We start from the raw sequence: 23,031 nt of genomic DNA, 5'->3' as shown, positions 1-23,031 counted from the left end.
GAAGGGAAAAGCCCCTGCAAACTCCACCCATTTGGTGAGCCCTCAGAATTAGGGGTGAATTGGCTGTGTGGTCCACCTTTGCAAGACAGGCCTGGAGATGAATTCTCCCAGGCTCTAGAAACCAGCTCAGGGTTGAGTGGGCAGGGAATTCCAGAGTTCCAAGTACCTAACATGGATGAGAAAGTGGGTTGAGAACCATGGTTGAGAAAGACTCTACTGGGCCTGCCCAACAAGGGTCTCCTTGATTTGACAGGAGGGACACAACCAAAGCAGGCCAAAGTTGAGTCCTCTAAGGTATGGGGTACTGTGCAGATGGTTCTTTCTGAAGACCTCCATGCTCTGGTCTTCACTCACCCTTTCCTGCAGTCATTCTTTCAACAGAGACTGGGTTTAGAAAAAGTGAAGGTATTAAGTGTAACCTCAGCAAAAACTCAAATGAGTGAAAACAGGGTTTTAGGTACATTCGTGCTTAGTCTTGGATGTGGATGTGGCTAGATTTGGATGCTCTTTGGTCATTTCCTTTTGTTTTTAAATTGGGGATGTGAAGAAGGGTACTTTTTTTGGGTTTCCACAGATATTGTGCTCAATAAGAAGCTGGAAGAAAATAACTTGTCTGGTTGGTTTCCAGGGTCTCTATTTTGGGTCATATTGAAAATAAGATACACCTGTGTTAGGAATGTGCCAGTAGCAGTTCACAAACTGTGATTCACAAACCCTGTAGGTCCTGAGACTTTTCCAGGGGATCCACAGCTCAAAACTATGCTCATAATACTAAGACATTATTTGCCTTTCTCACTGTGGTGACATTTTCACTGGTGGCGCAAAAGCAATGGTAAGGTAAAACTGCTATCACCTTAACACCACTCAACAGTAGTAAACTGAGAGTACTGTGAGCTTAGCTGGTTTCCAATGCTTACAATTTTTCTGATTGCCCTGGATGGTGCTTCAGAGGCAATCACCGGACATTGTAAATCCTCACAGGGCCTACTGGATGGAATGGAGGAGAGTATGGGCCATGATGTGGACCATTGACTATGAGGTGCAGAGGTGCCCAAAGATGTACTTACCAAATCCAATGGATGTGTCATGATGATGGGAATGAGTGTTGCTGGGGGGGGGGAGAGGCGGGGTGGGGGGGTGGGGTTGAATGGGACCTCACATATATATTTTTAATGTAATATTATTACAAAGTCAATAAAAAAAAAAAATTTTTCTGATGAGACCACCTGTGATATTAACAAATGTGATATTTTTTGATAACCTAGAATGAAATACATAAACATTTGGAAAATTTATAAATATCCTTAAAATGTTCTAAATGACCAAAATGTAGTGTTATACAATCATTCATGGGTAAAGATCCATTCGAAGTATAATGGATTTTTACCTAACAGAGTATGAAAAGTACATTGGGATTTTAATGTAACAGAGTATGAAAAGTACATTGATAGATTCCGATTGCACAGTGCAACTTACCTTTAACAAACTAGCAGTTCAGTTTTGTTGTAGTATCAAAGAATATCCACAATTATATAAAAAGGCTACTCAAATACTCTTCCCTTTTCCTACCACCTGTCTGTAGATAGATTTTCTTTATATGTGGCCACCAAAACATATTGCAACAGATTATGTGTAGAAGTAGATATAAAAGCCAATTGTCTTCTATTAAGCCAGACATGAAAGAGATTTGCAAAAATGTACAATGTCATTCTCCTAATTTTGCTTTAGAAATAGTTTACTTTTCATTAAATATAAAATGTCATTTATATTAACATAATAGATTATTAGTGTTAAATGAATTAATACATGTTTTTAAAGTTTCTGTTTTAATTCCTCATATGGAAAATAATATAAGTATATCCCACATAAACAAAAGCTCTTTGGAGAGCAATAATTTTCAAGAGTATAAAGGGGTCAAGAGAACAAAAAGTTTGAGAAAACACTGTTAGACAACTCCTGAAGGCAGTTCTTCAACCACAACCAAAGATTAATCCATGAGAAAATTTTTAGCCAAAAAAGAATTGATGTTAATCATTAACAACTCTAATAATGTTCTTTCTAGATGGTGATGGAAAGTGGGGATTGGCTGGTGGGTGGAGACCTGCAAGTGCTGGAGAGAGTAAGGTGGAATGATGGGTTGGACCAATATCGCCTGACACCTCTGGAGCTCAAAGAGAAATGTAAAGAAATGAATGCCGGTACGTAGGCAGGCTCTGGTGCATTTGTTAATACTTCTTACCACCCTCAAAACACTTCTAAAACATGCCCTCTGAATGAAGAGTTATAAGATATCAGAAATCAGCATTTTATGCTAAAAAAAGACAAACAGCTGGAAACATCTTCTATTGCTATGTCTGTTGGGAAATTTTAAAAAGTTGTACAACATCCATGTATTAGAATACTATGCAGCAGTTAAAATTATGCACTGACACAGCAAGATGCCCAAGGTGTGTTTATTAAGTGAAAAAGCAAGCTGCAGAGCAAGATGTATAGCAAAAACTTATTTTGGAAAACAAAATAAAATATAAACATTTTTTTAAAACCCCAGTCTACTTCTGTGTGTGACAGAAAAGTACCTGTCTACATGTGCCCAAATTGCAAATGACAGTGGCTACCTCTTGGAGATGGAGTTGGACCCAAGGGGACGGAGAGATGTTTACTTTTTGCTCTATACATACTGAAAAGTGAGAGAAAAAGTAATAGTGGAAGTATGCATGATTTTTATGTTCTATTTTGGGGTTGCATTTTCCATGTTTTCTATAATGAATATATATATATTACATTGCATAATCAGAAAAAAGAATTTAAGGCTCCCAGGAGTCCATCACTAAGTGGAGTCTTTTTGAAGATTTCTTTAAAGTGAAAGTGGCGTGTTTTTTACATCTGTATCTTGTTAAAGCCTTGCACAGGCCCCTGAAAACATTCCTCTTTATCATTCTCCTACCTGGGAAGTAAGATCTGTGCAGGTACAAGAGGGACTAATGCAGACCCCTTCCTGAGCCTTGTTTTGTCAGAAAGATCCTGACAATCAATGTTTCCACTTCTGAGGGAGGCTCTCCCTCCAGGGCTTCCCGAGTCCTATCCTTGTCTGAGCATTCTGGCATTCCTTGGTGCCTTTGGATCAGCACCTCTAATGTCCCAGGTGTATCCTCCAGCTGATAATCAAAAGCAAGTGGATTTAATGAGTAGACTGAATAACAGACATAGCTATGTCTTTCCATCTGTTCTTGTTGGCAAATGGCAACCGTATGTTCCTTTGACCTTGGCTTTTCTACTTTCCTTTCACAGATGTGGTGTTTGCATTCCAGTTGCGCAATCCTGTCCACAATGGCCATGCTCTATTGATGCAGGACACCCACCGCCAGCTCCTGGAGAGGGGCTACAAGCACCCAGTCCTCCTGCTACACCCTCTGGGAGGCTGGACCAAGGATGATGATGTGCCCCTGGACTGGCGCATGAAACAGCATGCAGCTGTGCTCGAGGAAGGAGTCCTGGATCCCAAATCAACAATTGTTGCTATCTTCCCATCTCCCATGTTATATGCTGGCCCTACTGAGGTGAGCAGTTCCCTCAGCTGGGCCTGGGACTCAAGGGTGTAGGGTCAAACTTTACTTAAGAAGAGCAAATAAGCCTGTGGGATCCTTTCTTTTCTCTCACATGCAGATTCTGGAGTTTATGGGTCGCTTCTTTATCCATCTTAATTATGTTTCCATTGAGTATTTGTAAAAATGATAGAAACATCAAATTAAACCTGTTCCTGCCTTTGAGAATATGAAGGTTGGAAATGTGAATGAGATAGATAATGCAGCTTAACTGGGTTAGAGCTAGTTGTATCTAATCTAATAGTTTGAGAAATCTCAGTTACTTTAAGTGATTCACCATTCCCTGTGAACTACATAGAAGGGAGAGGTTGACTTTAAAAGAATAACATCTCCCTTTAATTATAATACAATAAGCCTATCAAGCAGAGATTTTCTTGTCCCATGGTACCACTAGTGTAGTGGATTTGAACAACTTTGTGAGTAGGATGATCAATCGAAAGGGTCCCAAACCCTTTGGAATGCCCCAAACTGAGATTAATGAATTCTCTTCTCTTCAATCAAACCAAAACTCTAGGCCCTTCCTTTCCACTCCATCCTTTATATTTCTGTCTGAGCTTTAAAGTGGGCATTTCATTTTGAAATCCCAGTGCTGTTTTGAACTGGAATCAATGTCTGCATATGAAGGATAATTAGCTTATTATTGCAGTCAGATATGAGATGCTGGAGTTTGTAATTTTCTTTCAACTGTGATTTATGTAGGCAGGGATTAGAAAGTATAATTCACATAGTCTTGTAGTATAGTAAGGCTCTGCTAGCCTGTTTGGAGAAGATAGGAAATAAAACCTCAAGGTCTAAGAGGGAAAATTCTGATCTTTAAAGCTCCTATCCTACCCAAAACAATCAAGCAAGGGTGTGCAGAAGAGAGCATGGAGTCTTAAGACACCTCACTGCCATACTTGCAATTTTTAGCTGACCGACCCACTGAAGTATACTGAAAGCAGAATAAAGGTGTCTCTAAACAGGGACCCAAACATTTGGCCAGTGATGACCAGCATGTCCCCTGCATGATGTTTCCTAGGTCCAGTGGCACTGCAGGTCTCGGATGATTGCGGGGGCCAATTTCTACATTGTAGGCCGGGACCCTGCAGGAATGCCCAACCCTGAGACCAAGAAGGACTTATACGAACCCACTCATGGGGGCAAAGTCTTGAGCATGGCCCCTGGTCTCACCTCTGTGGAAATCATTCCTTTCCGAGTGGCTGCCTACAACAAAACCAAAAAAGCCATGGACTTCTATGATCCAGCAAGGTAGGTGTTCAAAGGAAAATTCTTTAGTCAACATCTGTACAACTGGAATGATGTGGCAAAATTTTGGCCCTTTGGAAACCTTAGGCTCTCCAGTTCATTTCCACGTATTTCTAACACGAAAGTGAGAGCCCCTTGCAAGTCAAGACCCGGTATTAACACATTTGGTGTCTCCTTAAAGTTGAAGCACAGTCCATTGCATATAGTAAATGTTCAATGAATATTTCACTTTCAACATACATTCTAGAAGTATGCTTTAAGTGCCTGGGACATTCAGTGAAAGGAAGTCAACATAGAAAAAAAAGATGTCAATGAGTATTTATGGTGCCCTTGTCATGGTCAGAGCTCACGGAAGTAGGCAGAAAAGTAGAAGACAGTTTCTGGCCTCAAGAATAGGTGCACAGTAAATACTGACTCGATAGCTGCCATTATTTCCCTTTTCCTCCGCAGGTTTCCTTACTGAACTACACAGTTAACAAACTGCCCATTTTGGAAGATGCAGCAATTTACAGAAAGAATAAATGTGGGTCTGAGAACTCATACCTTAATCTAGGTATCCTTAAGGTATATTTACCTGTGCTGAGTTTTTGGTTGCTATCTTGTGACAGGCATGAGGAGTTCGACTTCATCTCAGGAACTCGTATGAGGAAGCTTGCCCGGGAAGGAGAGAATCCCCCAGATGGCTTCATGGCTCCCAAAGCATGGAAAGTCCTGACAGATTACTACAGTTCCCTAGAAAAGAACAACTAACTGCTCCTTGGCCAGAATTTCTCCCCGAAGTGCTCTTTGATGTCCTTATCCAGATTTTTTGTGATTAGATATTTAGTTTCTAATTGCTTCTCAATGACTGATTTTTAAATTACTATTTTATAAGTAGGTCAAAATTGTGTCTATAATTTGAAGTCAACATCAATATTTGTTTAGAAATAAGTTAAACTGGAGACAATCTTACTAAAGTGATGCTATACATTTCAGAATGAAATTGGCTGTATTCTTTACTGCATCTGAGCAGGTAGGTCCCAGATTTCTTAAAAGCTTTGACCACCTCTAAGTTTACTTGCCAGCTTAAATCTTGTTTACATGCGCTCCCGCCACAAGCGCATATACCAGTAGTAAAATAAATAAAATGAGTAGCCTTTTCTGTCAAATTGACAAAAGAAAAAGAAAAAAATTTGTCACCTTAAATGAGGCATGGCTCATGTGAAGATTCTTACTGTTTTACCTCATGGCTGTGTACAGCCTTACAGCCCAATCTCTTGTACATTGAAATAAGACCTGACTGGAGAAACCAAATGTGAATTTAATCTCAAAGATCTATACAACCTACTTCTGCCACAAAGTTATACTGTCTAACAAGATGAAAATCTTAGTGGTCTACTATGAATAATGTAACTTCAGTTAAATGGCAACTTTTAATTTAATCGTGTAGAGTATTTTGATAAAAGAATTTGCCTCAGGGCTTAAACTGGCAATGTTGTGGAAAGTTAATTTTCTTCTTTTGCTGTGGTCATTGTGTCCTCCAGAAAGCATGGTCCTCTGTGGCAGCAGTTCAGCTGTAACCAAAAACAATTCACACCCACTCACAAGGGGCTAGAGTTGGAAAGGACCACAGAAAACATTGAATCCAAAACATTCATTTTTACAGGTCATCAACCAGAGATGATGCACTTGCACATTCTTTGTGCTCCTTAGTATTGTTACAAAAAAGAATTAGCATTATTAGGAAGTAATGTTGGCACTGAAACCCGCAGCCAGGCCACCTCACTCCCAGTCTGGTGCTAGCTACAACCTACAGCACAGGACCTGGGCTGATTCCTCTCAGCTGCTTAGCACAGCTACAAAGCAGCCTTCTTGGATACCAAAGGTCCAGAGTTTTCTAAAGCCAGCTGATTTTATTGCAGTTTTTAAAAAATGCTTTTCCAAAGCTGCTCTAAGACATCCAGCCTCTCCTCTGATGGCTTTATTTCCTGGGAGGCAATCTTTTGTCCTTATACATATTTCACTGTTGCCAAGGAATATATGAAGAAAACAGCACCTTTTATACACAGGTCACTCTGGAAGAGACCTAGACAGGAAAGAGGAAACTGATTTTTTTTTCCGTATTTTCAGTTTTTAAAAAAATGCTAATCTTAGATAATGAGCATACTTTTGAGAATAAATTACACACAAAGACCACAGTCAAGTGTTTGTCTTTAGTAGTATAGTGCCTATATTCATTTAATCAGAGATACTCACTACTGCCTTTTTACAAAACAGCATATTTATTGAAAACATGAGACAGGATTTAGTGCCTTAAGCAATATATTTTGTGATTTTTAAATATATTTAAAACTGCTCTTCTGTTCTAGTACCATTTAGCGCAAATGACGATTTCTATGTACAAATGATGCTTGTCCTTATTTTAATAAATTTCTCAAAATAAAGGCTGAGACTTTTCTGCTACTAATATGGGGTACGGATTGCCCAAGAGGCCATTGAGGGCTTTATGACTTTGGTAACTGGAGAGGGACAGCAGCAGCAACTATCCTCAAGGCCATAATTAAGAGGCTGTTTGCCCTTGTTCATGGCATGTTCATGTCATTTTTAAAACTGTGAAGGACACATGGTCTCATCCAAGCACTACACTGTTATCTTCAGAGGTGACTGAGGTGCTCGTGAGTGTGTGTGTGAAGGGTAAAGAGGGTGGGCCAGCCCAGGATTTCACTGGAAAAGGATATGTTTACCCCACCGCAATTTCAGGAGATGCAGGAGCCTAGCCTGCTCTCTTGCTCCCAAGGGAGCATATCCTATTCCCAAAGTGCCCCCCCAGGAATTTCACCCACAGGCTTGGAAACTTTTTCTCAGCAAGTTAGCACCATTTCAACCTCAGCAGTTGCTACTTTTGCATGCAGAAAGACAGGATATCTGTTTCTACCTGTACTTACAGTGACTGCAGGCCCCCCTTTTTTTTCATTTTAAAAAATTCCTCTTTGAGGCTCTTCTGTCCTGAAGGTTTCATGCAAATTTTTGCTACTAGCCCTCACCCCAAATAAAACTGGTATAACAACTCCACAGCTTACTTGCTGGTTACTAGTGCCTATCAGTAGAACAATGCAGGGCAGATAATGTGTGTTTAAGTCCATGAAGATAAAGTGTGCTAAGGGAATCTGCCACACTGTACAGCATACATAAATCACTTGGCCAGATAACGGCAGGCGTTATAAATATATCAATACTTTTATCAAGCCACACAATTTCTTTCTAATCCATCTTCCCTGCAAAAGGAACTAATCTTGGTTACTTAGGAACTGCAAGTTTGTTTTTTCCTCATCATCCTCCTTTTTTACCTGACTTTTAAGGTTTTGCCTGGATCTTCAACACATTCTCCTTCTAGGTAATCAGGAAATTAGATGGGTAGCAGACCAATCAACTGTTTAGTCTAAGAGTTTGATGGCATAATGATGCAACTTTTGGCTGTGAAATTTGAATGATAAAGGTTTCCATTATTTAAGCATTCCCCATCACTAATATGCATAAATCATTAGAATTATACTGAAATATTAAAAGAGTAACCACTTATCTTTCTTCCCCTTAGCATGAATTTAGTTCTTTGGTGAAAATTAACTATTACGGGGCCGCTCATATAGTACACATTCACCAAATGATGAAAATGATATACAAGCAACTTATTAACACACACTCCAAAGGACTGTTTTTGTTTGTTTGTTTTTTGGCTTATATCATGAGTTTATTGAAATTATTACTAAAAATAAATGGGTCACTGGCTAGAGCTTGAACATCTTAGTTTGGAACAAGAAATACCTAGATAAAATAAAAACAACACTTTTCTATGGGGCTAGCAAACATAGATGCAAGGAAATCTTGATGAACTGAGAAACAAGTCTATAGCAGGTTTGATGTGGTTAAGGATTCCAAAAATAGATACTGGATTATGTCTGTAATCTTGTCTATACCTGGGTGTGATTAAGTTATGATAAGGGGTGGGGACTCACAGATAAAAGGCATGGCAAAGGACAGAGTTGAGGGCTTTTAATGGAGTTTTGATGTTGGAGTTTGATGCTGAAGGTGGAGCCCCAGGGAGAGACAGAGCTGTTTGCCTGATGGTCTACAGCTGACCTTGTGGAGGAAGATAGGAACCCTGAACCCAGAGAGAAGCAAGACCCTGGAAGGGAGGAACCCAGGAAGCCTGAACCCTTGCAGATGTCAGCAGCCATCTTGCTCCAGCACATAAAAACGGTTTTTGGTGAGGGAAGTAACCTACACTTTATGGCCTGGTATCTGTAAGCTCCTAACCCAAATAAATAACCTTTATAAATACCAACCAATTTCTGGTGTTTTGCATCAGCACTCCTTTGGCTGACTAATACACAAGTCCTTCAAAGGCGAGCAGAGGGCCTCGGTATTTTTTCAGTGGCACCATCTTTTATAACCAAGGTACATCCCCGACCTCAGCCCATTACCTTTTCCATAGACCTTCTAATCTGGATTAACTGCAGGAAGGCCAGTCTCAATTAGTAAGAAATCTAAATTATAGCATGTTTTAAAAGTAATGCAGTTTTATTACCTTTAAATACGTAAGTGACTAACTGGTGGGCACAGCTCTTTTAATGTTACATATGTACTTGAAATTACTAGCATCAATATAGTTGGTTTACTTTTTTTTTAAGTTTTACTATTTTTTAATTTACCTTCCCCCCTCCCCGTTGTCTGCTCTCTGTGTCCATTTGCTGAGTGTTCTTCAGTGTCCGCTTGTGTTCTTGTCAGTGGCACTGGGAATCTGTGTCTCTTTTTGTTGTGTCATCTTGCTGTGTCAGCTCTCCGTGTGTGGCACCATTCCTGGGCAGACTACCCTTTTTTCATGCGGGGCTTCTCTTTACGAGGCATACTCCTTGTGCGTGGGGCTCCCCTACGCAGGGATACCCCTGTGTGGTTCGGCTTTCCTTGTATGCACCCGTACTGCACGTGGGCCAGCTTGCCACATGGACCATGAGGCCCTGGGTTTGAACCCTGGACCTCCCATGTGGTAGGAAGACACTCTATCCATTGAGCCAAATCTGCTTCCCAGTTGGTTTACTTTAGAAGTTTAAACCTGCCCTCCTCCTCTTTTACTAAGATAATGTATGTGAAAGTTCTCTATAAAGTGTGATGTACAAATTTATGGATAAAAAGAAATCTTTATATTTACTCCATATAATACCTGTTTTCTATAGAGTTCAAAGATGAAGCTCAGCTCAGCAGTGGCTGAAATAATGGACAGTACTTTCTGTGCCAAGAATTCCAATATTGATCTGACATTTTAAAGTAGTTAAAAGATTGGCCTCTACAAGTGTATCCACCAAGAAGAACCTATATTTATGTAAGAAATTAATTCCATTAATTGCCAAAGAGGTTGTATCCCCCATTCTATCCCCAAATCTTAAAAGGAATTATATAAAGCACCAGATCTTTGTGTATTCAAAGTAAACAACCAAAGAAAAAGCTTACAGCTCCAACAGAACCAAGGGCTAGATAAATAAGGTTAATAAACAGAAGTACCAGATACATGGAAGTTTATATGACCTTCTCTACTTAATGGCTTCTTCAGAATTTGTGCTTCTTTTAAAAAATGTCAATTTATCAAGGCCTATTCCCATCGGTAAACTAAGAAAGTTTAGAAGTCCTGTAGCTACATGATGGACAAGTCAGTATTGCTAAGGGCCCTACATCTGTCTACCAAAATGACTTCTGTTGTCATAGCATGCTGGTTAGTGAAAACTGGGGTGGGAACTTGGAGCATATCTATTCCAAAATTTCCATTATTTTACAGAGAAGGAAATGGAGACCCAGAAATGTGAGGTGACCTAAATTACATCATAATCTATAGCCATATTCACTTTATATCTTCCAAACCATTTTCATATAATTCTTTTTAATCAAACAATCCCAAACAAAGGAACAGAATTAAACTGGTATATATAGAAGCTCCAGAGCTGGGACTGAAACCCATAAAGGTGAAAGAGAACGTGACATGACCTATAATATAATACACGCATGTTTTCTTGAAAAGCAAGCCTGCCCTAGGTGGAGAGACTTTGCAATGATGGGAATTTAGCCAAGCCTCAGACAGCAGGGAACTACGGGTGGGACAGACTAGAAAAATAAACCACCTACAAAAACAAATTGCTAGGCTTGGACATCTTAGTGTCCCAGAGTTTTGCCTGAGAAGATAGCAGTAGAAAAGGAGAGGGAAGTGTGCATTCTCATGGTAACCGTATCCCAGGACTCCCTCCCTCAGAACTGAATGCAAAGGAGAATGATAAAACATCTTAATCTTCAACCCAAACCCCTCCCAGTTTAAATACAGACAAGATCAAAAGGCTGTTCCAGGAAGGATTGGGTTGGGCTAAACCTGAGTGAACTCAGTCTAATTAAAGCTGGGGCCCAGATTCTGTACAACTAGACTCTGGGAGTAACTGAAATAATCAGCCCTTCACTCTATCAAACGAAAGGGTTTGCAATCTCTAGTAATAAAACAAATAAAAAGCTATGTTACATCTTAGTCTCCAATGTTCTTTTATACCCAACATCTTGAAAACTAAAAAAATTACAAGTGAAACAGTAAGAGGTGATTTACGTAGCAAGTTAGGCTAAGTAGCACTTGGTCAAGTGGAAGTGGAGTGTAGAGGACCCTGAATGATGAGCATTTTGCTTGTGTTTCCACTATGCCCACTTGAGTTAGACAACTGCTCTTTATTCAGCATACACTGATAACTTCATGTGGCTACCCGGGGAGGTATAGTAACAACCACGGACCATATCTCAGCAACAGCCTAAAACAGGCTACTAATGTATTTCAGTCATGCTCAAGAATGGCCCTAAAGGCCAATGAAGTAGGGAAATCTCCCTGTGGAAAAATTTCAAGTGATATATATTATCCACTTTGCCTGGAAGAGGTAGAGAAGAATAGATGGATTCACAGGCAGAGGCAAATGGCTACAACTAGTGGGGAAAAGACTGGAGAAAATAAGGAAGTTTGGGGAAAAAGGAATAAAGATTTACTGACAGGAGGAATGGTGCAGAATATGCGAATACTGTACGCTGTATGAGTTTTAATTAAATGGCCCTCATGACAGAAATGGTCCTTTATTGGAGGAAAAATGTCACTTGCTTCTATAATCTCTCATTTTCCTTCTTTTATATATTTTACATTTTCTTAACTTCCTCCTTCCTTTACCTATTATTGGAGAGAAGTGCTGGCAGTGACTGAATTTACCATTTAGTTTACAGAACCTACAACTGGACAGGAATCAAGAGGAGCAATGGATACCACTCCAAAATCCTAGATTTGGAGCTGGAAGCAGCTGGAAGACCTTGTGTTATCTCCCTTTTAAGAGGGGATGAGTGAGTTTGCTTGTAAATGCATAAGGAACAGGTGCATTATGTTGGAAGGAGCCTCTTTATAAAGCTTGTATGGGAAAAGGACATGTTTGGATGTTATATAGACAAAAGATGGTAGACTATAAATGGCCAATTTCCTTCTGACGAATTACCTCTCTTTCTTTTGTATTTAGTGTTGATGAATTGGTAAATCCAGACACTTGCTTTCAAACCATGTATTTCAAAAGAGTTCCTAGAGGTTCCATCTCTCAAAGCTCCAGAAATGCCAAGGGTGATTTCTTATCTGGGTTTGCACTCATTTCCAGGATTTTGAATTTTGTTTAAAGATAAACAATTGTAGTTCATTTATTCCAGTGGATGAATAAAAGGTAATTCCTGCTGAAAACTTCTGGGGCTTCCTATGTTTATATTACAAGTCCTGTTCTTGAGCTTCCCTTTGATCTAGTGAACTCCTCCATATCCTTCAACTAAATTCTTTTTTTGCTTGGGTTAACCAGTATTGGTTGCGTGCCAACAGAACCCTAACTGAGATTAAGTCTATGACTGTGGCCCAGTAGATGATTCATCTCCCTTTGGCATGTCTGCAAAGGACCTTGTTTTATTGGGTGATATAGCCATGCCCTAATGAGTATCTTTGTCATTCTTATAAATTCCAAAAGCTACTATGCATCTTTAGAAGTGTGGCATGCACTACTCTTGTTCTAGTCTCAGTTCCAAGTTTGATATGTCAATAATTACTTCAGTATGTCTTGGCTCTAGTTTTAAAACTGAGCTGCCATAGTTCACAAACATGTGTCCTTGATGCATTCTACACCTAACCTAGCATTAACATTCACTGGAACTATATTCCAAAGCATAAAAGTCAATATATAAAAGAGATCTTAAGCAAGTTTATAACTATAGATACTAGACCATCACAAAATATACATCCCAGTTTTTTGTAATGAGACCCACATTGGTTGTTAATAGTGAAAAATTTACACCAGTGTTACTGAGGATATTTTCTGTTTTTACTTACATTCCTAAATGGTTTTTTTTGTCTGGACATAATTTACATGCCAATCATACTTTAGTCAATTCTGTTAGGAGATCATATTTAATAAGGTTCATGGTCTCCTCAACATGATTTCATGAACAAGATGACATGGAAAGAATTTTTTCCCATGCATGTTAACTTATGAAAAGGTGAGAAAACTCTGGTTTTAATGACTGACAATCTATCTCAAATTTAATGAAGGCCCTCTAAAGATGTGCCAGGTCTAATGGAATTCTTCTATAACTTTAGCTAAACCATGTAATAGGTGCTGGAGTTTTAGTCATGCAGGAAATATGTCAGCATATCAGAATTCTATTGACTATTCTGAATTTATGAAAAGCTAAAAAGAGTATTATAAAATATACATCATCCAATTTATTTTCTTTATGCAGAAGAAAGCTGTAACATTTCTCCAAAAACAACGGAAGTCCAGTAAAAAAAAATTCCTACCAATGAGATGCTAATTTTATACAGGCACGCTGAGGCTTGAGCCATCTTTATCTAGCACCAAAGCTATAAGTCATAGCTACTAAATAATGCCAGGTTATTACAGAATATTTTGATTACCCCAACCTCACTCTTGATAATATGGTAAGTTCTGGACTAGCTGCCAGGCAAGGGCTTGGAAATGAAATAGAAAGAAGACATAGTAAAAGGGATACTGCGTTGATTCAAATACTGAGTTATTAAACCCTATAAAGAAGCATGAAAATAATTTGAAACATACCAGACTTATTAGAAATCTCCCCAACAGTGAGGCTTTTGGAGAAACTTCACAAATGATCTTTTCAACCTCAATCCCGAGAGTGTAAGACTAGAGATTACAGAAATGGCTTAAGGATAGAGAATGCTCAAAAACTGAACCTGGTCAACTATATTATGTGCATCAGTGTGTTAAAGTAATAACAGTATTAATAATGATATGGAGCAGTTTACCATGTGCCAGGCATTATGCTGAGGGCCTTCCATGCATTAACTCATTACACAATTCTATAATGTAGGTGCCACCATTGGCCCATTTTAGAGATGAAAAACTGAGTGCTCAAAGAAATTAGGTAACTAGTACAAGGATACATGATTAATAAAGGGGAACTTGGATTTAAACCTAGGCAGTCTGACTCTTGATTCAGTACTCTTAACTGCTACGCCACATGAAACCTTAGAACACAGACTCCAACTACATATGTGAAATGTGTGTCTACAGCAGGATGGACTATAGAACACTAAAAGTTCTTTAGAAGTATAAGATAATAAAGTTTCCTCAATTACTTAAGGTCTTAAGATGTTCAGAGTAGTTGTGGATGCTGCTGTAAACATATTGCTTTAACTTCGTTTGATGATTAAAACCATGGCAAATGTAACTACTACTACTATTAGATATTCTGAATTTAAGAGACACACACACAAACAAAAAGAAACAACAGAAAGAGGGAATCCTCATCCCTTATTTTGAATCAATATGCCATTAGATAAAAGTACATGATTACTGAAGTTCAAATTCAACAAAATAATTATTAGATCCTAAAATGTATACTATAAAACTACAAAGCAAGATAGAAATAGTCCAGGGGCAAGTTTTATAAACTAAAAAAAAAACCTCGAAAATCTTAAATAACTGAAAAAGACCAAGGAGTAAGTAGAGAAAAATCAATAAAGGGGGATGGACCTCTTTATTATACATGTATAAAATAACAGTGTAATATTTATTAAAAATGAAAACGAAATTTTCTATTTCTGGTATCTTGTATTCTTCATTAACTTTTTCCATCATCTTCACCATTTTTCATCTCTTACTCTTTGTTATCCAAAGTGTTCTCCCACAATCTCTACTCCACCATTCACAGTACAACTGAATAATAAACAGACTCTAGAGATAGACTTATCAGGGAAATTAATAAAATAAGTCATGAATAAAAATTGGGAGTTTTCAAAAAGAAAACAAAATAAAACATTTGGAGCAAAATTTAAGCTTTCTAATGATTAAGAAGTCACCTCAAGATTATATTGTGCCATTTTCCTCATACTGCATATTTAAGTGCCTATAATAGAATTCTGATTAGTGGAGTTTACAACAAAAAAACATTTCTTAAGAAGTTCACAAAGGTTCAAAGATACAGATACAATATGGAAATTTTAATGTGAATATCTGTATTTAACTTGGGCACAATTTATAATAGACTAAGAAAAATTGTAAAGTTATGAGTATTTTTAGCACATTTATTAGTAGCTACTTGTTTTAAGCTATCATTTCATTTGTGATGACCATAATTAAAGAAAGTATAACTGGAAAATAACATTCTTAAATAACATGGTTACAACAGAACTCTCATATTAAATGAAGAAAGTCAGGACAGTCATGTATATATCTTCAATAGCACTGAGGTTTTTCAAGCCCATTTTTTAAAAAAGTTTTCAATCCCATTCACTAAGTCAATTTAAAATTTTAAAAATGTCTTTACTCAGGGTGTTGGCAGAAAGAAGTGAAATCAGCACAGTCACTTGATTAGTTGACAACCATTCAATGCTAATCATTGAATTAGGTTTTGTTTTTTTTTTAATATTCTGACAACCATAATAATTATCAGTTATTCAAACTACCCAAACGGAGAGAGAGAAAACAGGCAGAAAAAAGGCAGAACCAAATGACAACTGAAAAATGGCTGAATCACTGCACTTTTTAGACTTATCTTACATCTTAGTTTTGTTATATACTATATGGTACTTCTGGGTTCAGTAGCTGGGGTTAAAAAAAAGTTTCTGTATTCAAACATATCTACAGAATGTCATTATAAAATGTGTGAATATATACATTTAATACACACACATACACACAACATACTCGCACATCTACAAATCAATTAACCACATCCCCATTTCTCACTGATGACCCAGTGAATCCTTTACTACTTTAAGACCAGCTTAGACACGATATAAGGCTGCAACAATATATGGCTAAAGAGGTCAAACACAAGTACCCACACTCAGGCTAGATTAAATTGTTCCTCCTCATGATTTTTCACTAGTATTAATACCATTTATATAACAACTATATCTCAATAACTTAGAATTCAGAATATAAAACCAGTGTCATAAACATTTCACTCCCTCACTATTTAAGGAGCACTCCTCCTTGCATTCTATTTCCACTAACTGATAAGAGGGCACACTGAACTAGGTCACATTTGAAATATACAAACGTTCTTTACTCTTAATCTAGACAAACATGTGTTAAAACATTCTGAAATGCTGCATCCTTTGATCTCTTCATCTTTTCAATTGCTCGATGCAGGTCCTGCTGTTGCACAGGCCGAATTTCATCTTCATCATGGCTAAAATGTAAAAACCACCAAATATTCAAATAACTTTAGAATATATCTCCAGGAATGATATTTTGCCAAAAATTTTTAAAATACATGTTAAAAACTGTTTTTCAACAGTACAGAAAGGTAGAAGAATGATGTCTCTCTCTAATCCCCAAAGACAATCACAATTAACAGCTTCATGCAAATTCTTCCAAAAATTATCTATGTATCCACAAGTCACAAGAAAATTTTAAACAGCATTGACTGCCAACAGGTAGAAAACTAAATGGCTGGCAATCAACATTATAGCTATGGTAACTAAAATCAAATACTACACCATCAAGAATAAAGTACAGAATATCAACATAAGGCAAAAAAGTTATACAGAGGTATCAGTTTATTCATATGGGAATAAATTCCAATCAAGAAACCAAGTTATTCCCATGAAAACTGGAGTTAAAGAGTAACATAACTAGGTATAAAAATTCATGTATGTGGTCAGCTTTAGATGAACTGGAAAAAAATTATTAGCTATTACTTTTCATTACTAATGTAATTTACTCTGGCAAAATTTATAGGTTGGTTAGCTAACTCTCATCTACAAGAATAAAAACCTTTAGAAGGTAGCTTCCTGGCTACCAGGATCAAAAATATTCTCAGTTTGCAAGAACTGCCAGGTTAATCTGGCAACAAATAAATGGAGTGAACCTCTCAGTGATGGAGCCTGAGAGAACACGAAAAATGGGTCCAGAACCAGGGCATTCACAGCTACTGGTTGACAGGGTAGCCTTCACGCAAATCTTTCTATACTAATAAAGAAACTTTGGTGAAGTTTGCTACAGCAGCACACACATGAAAGCCTCAGGGGGCCAAGGAGGGGCCAATGAAAAACAGAATGAAAAAGAGAACTTTTTTTTTTTGAGATTTCTCCACCCACCCCCCACCCCCCGCCAGTTGTCTGCTCTCCTTGTCCATTTGCTGTGTGTTCTTCTGTGTCCGCTTGTATTCTTGTCAGTGGCACTGGGAAACTGCGTCTCTTTTTTGTTGTGTCATCTTGCAACATCAGCTCTCCGTGTGTGCAGTGCCATTCCTGGGCAGGCTGCACTGTTTTCACGTGGGGGGCTCTCCTTATAGGGCGCACTGCTTGCACTTGGGGCTCCCCTACACAGGGGACACCGCTGCGTGGCACAGCACTCCTTGCACACATCAGCACTGGGCATGGGCCAGCACACCACACAGGCCATGAGGCCCTGGGGTTGAACCCTGGACCTCCCATGTGGTAGGCAGACGCTCTATCAGTTGAGCCAAATCCGCTTCCCAAGAGAACTTATTCAACAGAACTCCAAAAAGAAATTATTTGCTAAAAGTCATAGGAATTCTTTGTTAGAAGGTTGATATTCTGGAAAGCAGTAAATAAATGCAGGGCAAGTGGCCTTTGGAAAACTTCCTTAAAGGATATGGTTCATTAGGACTCAATTATTCAAGTTCACTGTTATTGTTATAGGAATAAGGTTGGTATAAAATTGGTTTCTCAAGCTCACCATAATTTGAAATTGGTGTCACCTTAAGTCTACTATAGTAACAAAATGGATTATTGTTTAGTAAATACACTGCTCTCAACCAGCTGAATTCTGGTACTTAGCACCCCCACATTCCAAATTTAAATGTGAAATTTCTGGAAGACAAGGCACTCATTTCCATAGGATATAAAACCTAGGCTGCAGAAGCAATCCGGGGTACTAGAGAACACTGTGTTCCTACTGGAAACCTGGGGTAAGCCAAGAATTCTGTGACTAATTCCATTATCAGTAGAAATTCAGCTTCTTTTTCTCCCTCTTCATTATACACCCTCCCTGACCATCTCCCACCCCCATCCCCATTTTATTTTCAAAACTCCCTTTTAGAAAAATGGCAATGAACGAATTAAGTTGAGGGGGTTGCTAACTCAAATTTACCTTTAATTCTAATAAGGATGGTTGCTTTGAAAAGCAAAATAAGAAAAACTAACCTAAAAGCTCTAAAAGGTTTTGAAGAATATTAGAGATCAATTCTAAATACACATACCTTTCTTCTGACGTTGAATTAACATATTCTCTGACACAGAGGAGTGCAGCATCTCGACACATCTCTTTTAGATCACTTCCTGAAAACCCATCAGTTTCCTGGGCAACTTCTAAAAGGTCCACACGCCTGTCCACCTTAAACAAATAAAAAACACTTATAAAACCAATATAAAATATATTGCAAAATTATTTCCAAACACTCTTTTTAGAGTTAATGAAAGTTTGGCATGTTAAAACAGAATGGGAAGAGAAATTTTAAAAGGCATGTTCAGTTCTGGTTTGTTGTTTTTTGTTGTTGTTTTTTTTACCATAAAAGCTTAGAAATTTGAAACCTAATTTTCACTGTTAGTCATTATGACAGAAACAGAAATAAGTTTCGCTAGATATACCATGAAGGGATGGGGGAAAATAGGCATTCAAACACTGTTGGATTCACTTTGGTACCTCTCTCAGAAAGCAGATTGAAACTTTTTATATTATCATATTCAACATACTTTGAAAACAGCCTGCATCATTAAGTCCTGAGTTCATGACAAAAAACATACACCACTGAAATATTCTAATATTCATTTTAACTCTAATGCTTTGGTATTCTACTACCTCAATGTTAATTCAGCACCTACAGTTTTGTTCCTCAATCTTAGCATATAGTCAAGCCAATTAAGTGATCATCCTAGCCACATGGTACACTTGAAATAAAATAATAATACTAAACTTATTTGTAGATTAAGAAGAGAAAATGAACAAGAAAATAATATATTTATAACTACTATCTATTAAATGGGCCCTATGTGCTTAGTGTCCTGAGCCCTCTGCATGTAATACATTATTTAATCTGAAGGTAGTATTTTCATTTTCAGATTTTTTAAAAAAGTGATTAAAGAGTCAATGACAATGAAATTCAATACATGATCCTGGATCAACTCTAATGAGAGAGGAAAAAAGACCCCAAAAAGACATTATTAAGACATATGAGAACAATGGAATATAGACTATAAGCTTTATATCGATTTTAAATTTCTTGAACTTTATGTGTATATAAAGTGGTGACATAAGTGAATATCCTTGTTCTTAGGAAATATACATAGAAGTATTAAGTGATTACAGATCATGATCTACTCAACCTACTCTCAAATATTTAGGAAATAGATAAATTAATGGATGGATAGATGGATAGAATGATATGGCAAATATGGCAAATGTTAAAAGTCTGTGATCAATTTATCTGCATGGGGGTATGTTGGAGTTCTCTGTATGGGTTTTGTACTATTTTTAAAAATATCTAGTAAATTGAATTATTTTTTTTAAAGTTTAAAAAAAGAATACAAGAGCAATACTAATGAAAAGTAAGACAGTAGGAAAAAAATAGCAAAGAAAAAGAATAAATGGAAATAATTAAGAATAAATCCAAATTTATCAGTAATCACCACAACTGTACAAAGACTAAACTAGCCTGATAAAAGACAAACAAAATATAGCTATTTGAAGTTTACAATAGTTACACCCATGTTGAAGCAAGAAAGAATCAGGCTTTGTGCTATATTTGAAAGGAAAAAAAAAACGTTGAAAGGAAAAGATTAGAGAAAGATAGAGAAGGCAAATATTAACCAAAAGAAAGTATAGCTCTAATTATATCATGCCAAATAGGTTTTTATTCAAACTGTGTAACTGGGAAAGGGAAGACGTTACATAATGATAAAAGATAATCCACTAGAAAACCGTAGTAATTCTACACCTATTTTCGCCTAACAACATGGTTTTAAAATATGGACAGCAAAAATTAACATAGGGAAGTGGATGTGGCTCAAGCAACTGGGCTCCCGTCCACCACATAGAAGGTCCAGGGTTCAAAATCCAGGACCTCCTGGCCCACACAGAGTGCTGGCCTGTGCAGAGTGCTGCCCCGTGCAGGAGTGTTGCTCTGCGCAGGAGCGCTGGTCCACGTGGAAAGCTGATGCAGCAAGATGACACAACAAAAAGAGACACAGAGGAGAGATAATAACAGACGCAGCAGACTAGGAAGGTGAGGTGGCACAAGAGAATGATCGCCTCTCCCACTGTGGAAGGTCCCAGGATTGGTTCCCAGAGCCACTTAATGAGAATACAGGCAGACACAGAAGAACACACAGCAAACGGACTCAGAGAACAGACAATGGAGGGAAGGGGTAGAAAGAAATAAAAATCTAAAACAAAACAAAACAAAACAGAATTACAAAAAGAAATAAACAAATCCACGATAATATTTAAAGTTTTTTTAACATATATCTCTCATATACTGACACATTAGACAATAACTTTTTAGGGGAAACGGACTTTGGCCCAGTGGTTAGGGCGTCCGTCTACCATATGGGAGGTCCGCGGTTCAAACCCCGGGCCTCCTTGACCCGTGTGGAGCTGGCCATGCGCAGCGCTGATGCGCGCAAGGAGTGCCGTGCCACGCAAGGGTGTCCCCCGCGTGGGGGAGCCCCACGCGCAAGGAGTGCGCCCATGAGGAAAGCCGCCCAGCGTGAAAAGAAAGAGCAGCCTGCCCAGGAATGGCGCCGCCCACACTTCCCGTGCCGCTGACGACAACAGAAGCGGACAAAGAAACAAGACGCAACAAATAGACACCAAGAACAGACAACCAGGGGAGGGGGGGAAATTAAATAAATAAATCTTTAAAAAAAAAAACAAAAACTTTTTAGGTCTAGTTAGCACCTATCATATAATGTATACACTTGAAACTTGACAGACAATATAGGAAAATTCTGTAAATACTCTGAGTATTAGTCTCTTGTTGCCTACAAGATTACCAACGTTTTTCTTGTGGCTTGTTTTTTTTTTTTTTCATTTTGTTCATGTTATTTTGTCATAAAAAAGCTTTAAGTCTGATTGTAGTCAGACTTGTCCATTCTTTTGGTTTATACTTTCTTGCATCTTAAGAATTCTACAAGCATAAAAAAATTCTAAAGGTAAAAAAATTTATACACATTTAAAGGAGACAGACATATACAAGGATCTCATTTCTCTGTTGGCAATAAAGAAAGAGTAGAAAAACCACACTACCCATATATTCTGTATCTACCCAGACATTCATGGTACCAACACCAGGACAGGAGGCTACCAATGATGGTGATAGGGTGGGGAGAAGGCAACTGAGTGACATCTACAGACTGTACTTAATAATAATAATAATAACTACAACAAAGATTTGAAGCAAATATGGTAGCATGCTAAAATAACCTATTAAACCTGGGTGGTGGATTTAAGATTGTGTATATATTTGACATATTTCATAAATTTAAAACTACTTTAAAAAGACCTTCCAAAGTAAACCCTGAGAGATTAAAAATTATCCTCTGACAAACAACCAATACCTCCACCCCATCCTTTGACCACTTTTCTTTGGGCCACATACTATGCTCTAACCACTCACAAACCTTGTATATCACAGGGTGACATAGTTAGAAAAATGACTGAATCAAGTATAAGAAAAGAATGAAAAGGAGAAGATTCCAGACATTGGGGGAGGAAGATTAATTTACCAGAGGTAGCATATAGTAATGGCTAAGAAAAAGGCATCATTACTTCTATGCTGTGTGACCCTGGGCAAGTTCTTATATAACGCCTCTGGGTTTCTGTTTCCTCAACTGTAAAATAGGACTAATATGTACTCACGAGAGGAATTAAGGATTAAATAAAACAATGTATATTTTACCACAGTGCTTGGCACACAGCAAGCCTTTAAAAGTAGCCTTTTTTATTGTTAGATGACAGCTATTAGATAAACTATGAAGTAATGAGAATTGTTTTCATTAGGCAGTTCTGAAGACAATTCTCAATAAGGTTTTAAGTGATTGAAATAATATTGGAATAAATTAAGATTTCTAAAATAGCTTGAAAAAATGTTCAGTTATTTTTTTATACTTACCAATGATTGTATACTTGCTAACATGCCTGGTACTCTAAGCATTTTATACATATTTAAATTATTCCTCAAAATGATTCTATGAGACTATTGGCATTACCTCCAATTTCCTTATGAGAAAATGAAGCATAGAGAAGAAAACAATATATGCCCAAAGTCACACAGCAGAGAATGGTCAAGCCAGAACATGGAACCCCCAGTTCCAAAGCCCATGTTTGTTAATTATTCCTATTATGCTATATAAGATGTATAAATTCAGGAGGTTTGTAGTGAGGAAAATATTACTGCAAGTTCTTTTTTTTTTTTTCCTATCCCCTTTCCCCTTGCCCCAGTTGTCTGCTCTCTGTGTCCATTCACTGTGTGTTCTTCTGTGACCACTTCTATCTTTATCAGCAGCACCGGGAATCTGTGTTTACTTTTGTTGTGTCACCTTGTTGTGTCAGCTCTCCGTGTGTGCGGCGCCATTCTTGGGCAGGCTGCACTTTCTTTCACGCTGGGC

The 23,031-nt window shown here is 37.8% G+C and overlaps 2 protein-coding genes across 9 annotated transcripts in view; one reads left to right on the top strand and one right to left on the bottom strand.

Moving 5' to 3' along the window:
• The window catches only part of PAPSS2 (3'-phosphoadenosine 5'-phosphosulfate synthase 2), an 84,653-nt gene extending 77,383 nt beyond the window's left edge, over positions 1 to 7,270 (top strand). For 5 of the 6 annotated variants that reach the window (XM_004464530.5, XM_004464528.5, XM_071215791.1 and 2 more), the window contains 4 exons: positions 2,063 to 2,198; positions 3,289 to 3,557; positions 4,621 to 4,850; positions 5,456 to 7,270. In XM_004464530.5, coding sequence (XP_004464587.1) covers positions 2,063 to 2,198; positions 3,289 to 3,557; positions 4,621 to 4,850; positions 5,456 to 5,597 — 777 coding nt within the window. In that variant the 3' untranslated portion in view covers positions 5,598 to 7,270. Of the gene's footprint in view, positions 1 to 2,062; positions 2,199 to 3,288; positions 3,558 to 4,620; positions 4,851 to 5,297 lie in introns of all 6 variants that reach the window. The other variant, XM_058298842.2, reaches the window with a different exon arrangement.
• Positions 1 to 23,031, bottom strand: part of ATAD1 (ATPase family AAA domain containing 1) — a 139,857-nt gene that overhangs the window by 21,623 nt on the left and 95,203 nt on the right. For 2 of the 3 annotated variants that reach the window (XM_058298844.2, XM_004464526.5), the window contains exons 9-10: positions 18,627 to 18,760; positions 14,912 to 16,589 (exon numbers count right to left, since the gene is read on the bottom strand). In XM_058298844.2, coding sequence (XP_058154827.1) covers positions 16,469 to 16,589; positions 18,627 to 18,760 — 255 coding nt within the window. In that variant the 3' untranslated portion in view covers positions 14,912 to 16,468. Of the gene's footprint in view, positions 1 to 14,911; positions 16,590 to 18,626; positions 18,761 to 23,031 lie in introns of those variants that run through there. The other variant, XM_004464527.4, reaches the window with a different exon arrangement.

Source organism: Dasypus novemcinctus, chromosome 6 (genome assembly GCF_030445035.2).
Source record: "Dasypus novemcinctus isolate mDasNov1 chromosome 6, mDasNov1.1.hap2, whole genome shotgun sequence".
Classification (NCBI taxonomy): domain Eukaryota; kingdom Metazoa; phylum Chordata; class Mammalia; order Cingulata; family Dasypodidae; genus Dasypus; species Dasypus novemcinctus.
Note: the sequence above shows the minus strand (reverse complement) of the source record. Positions and strands in the feature narration are given on the sequence as shown.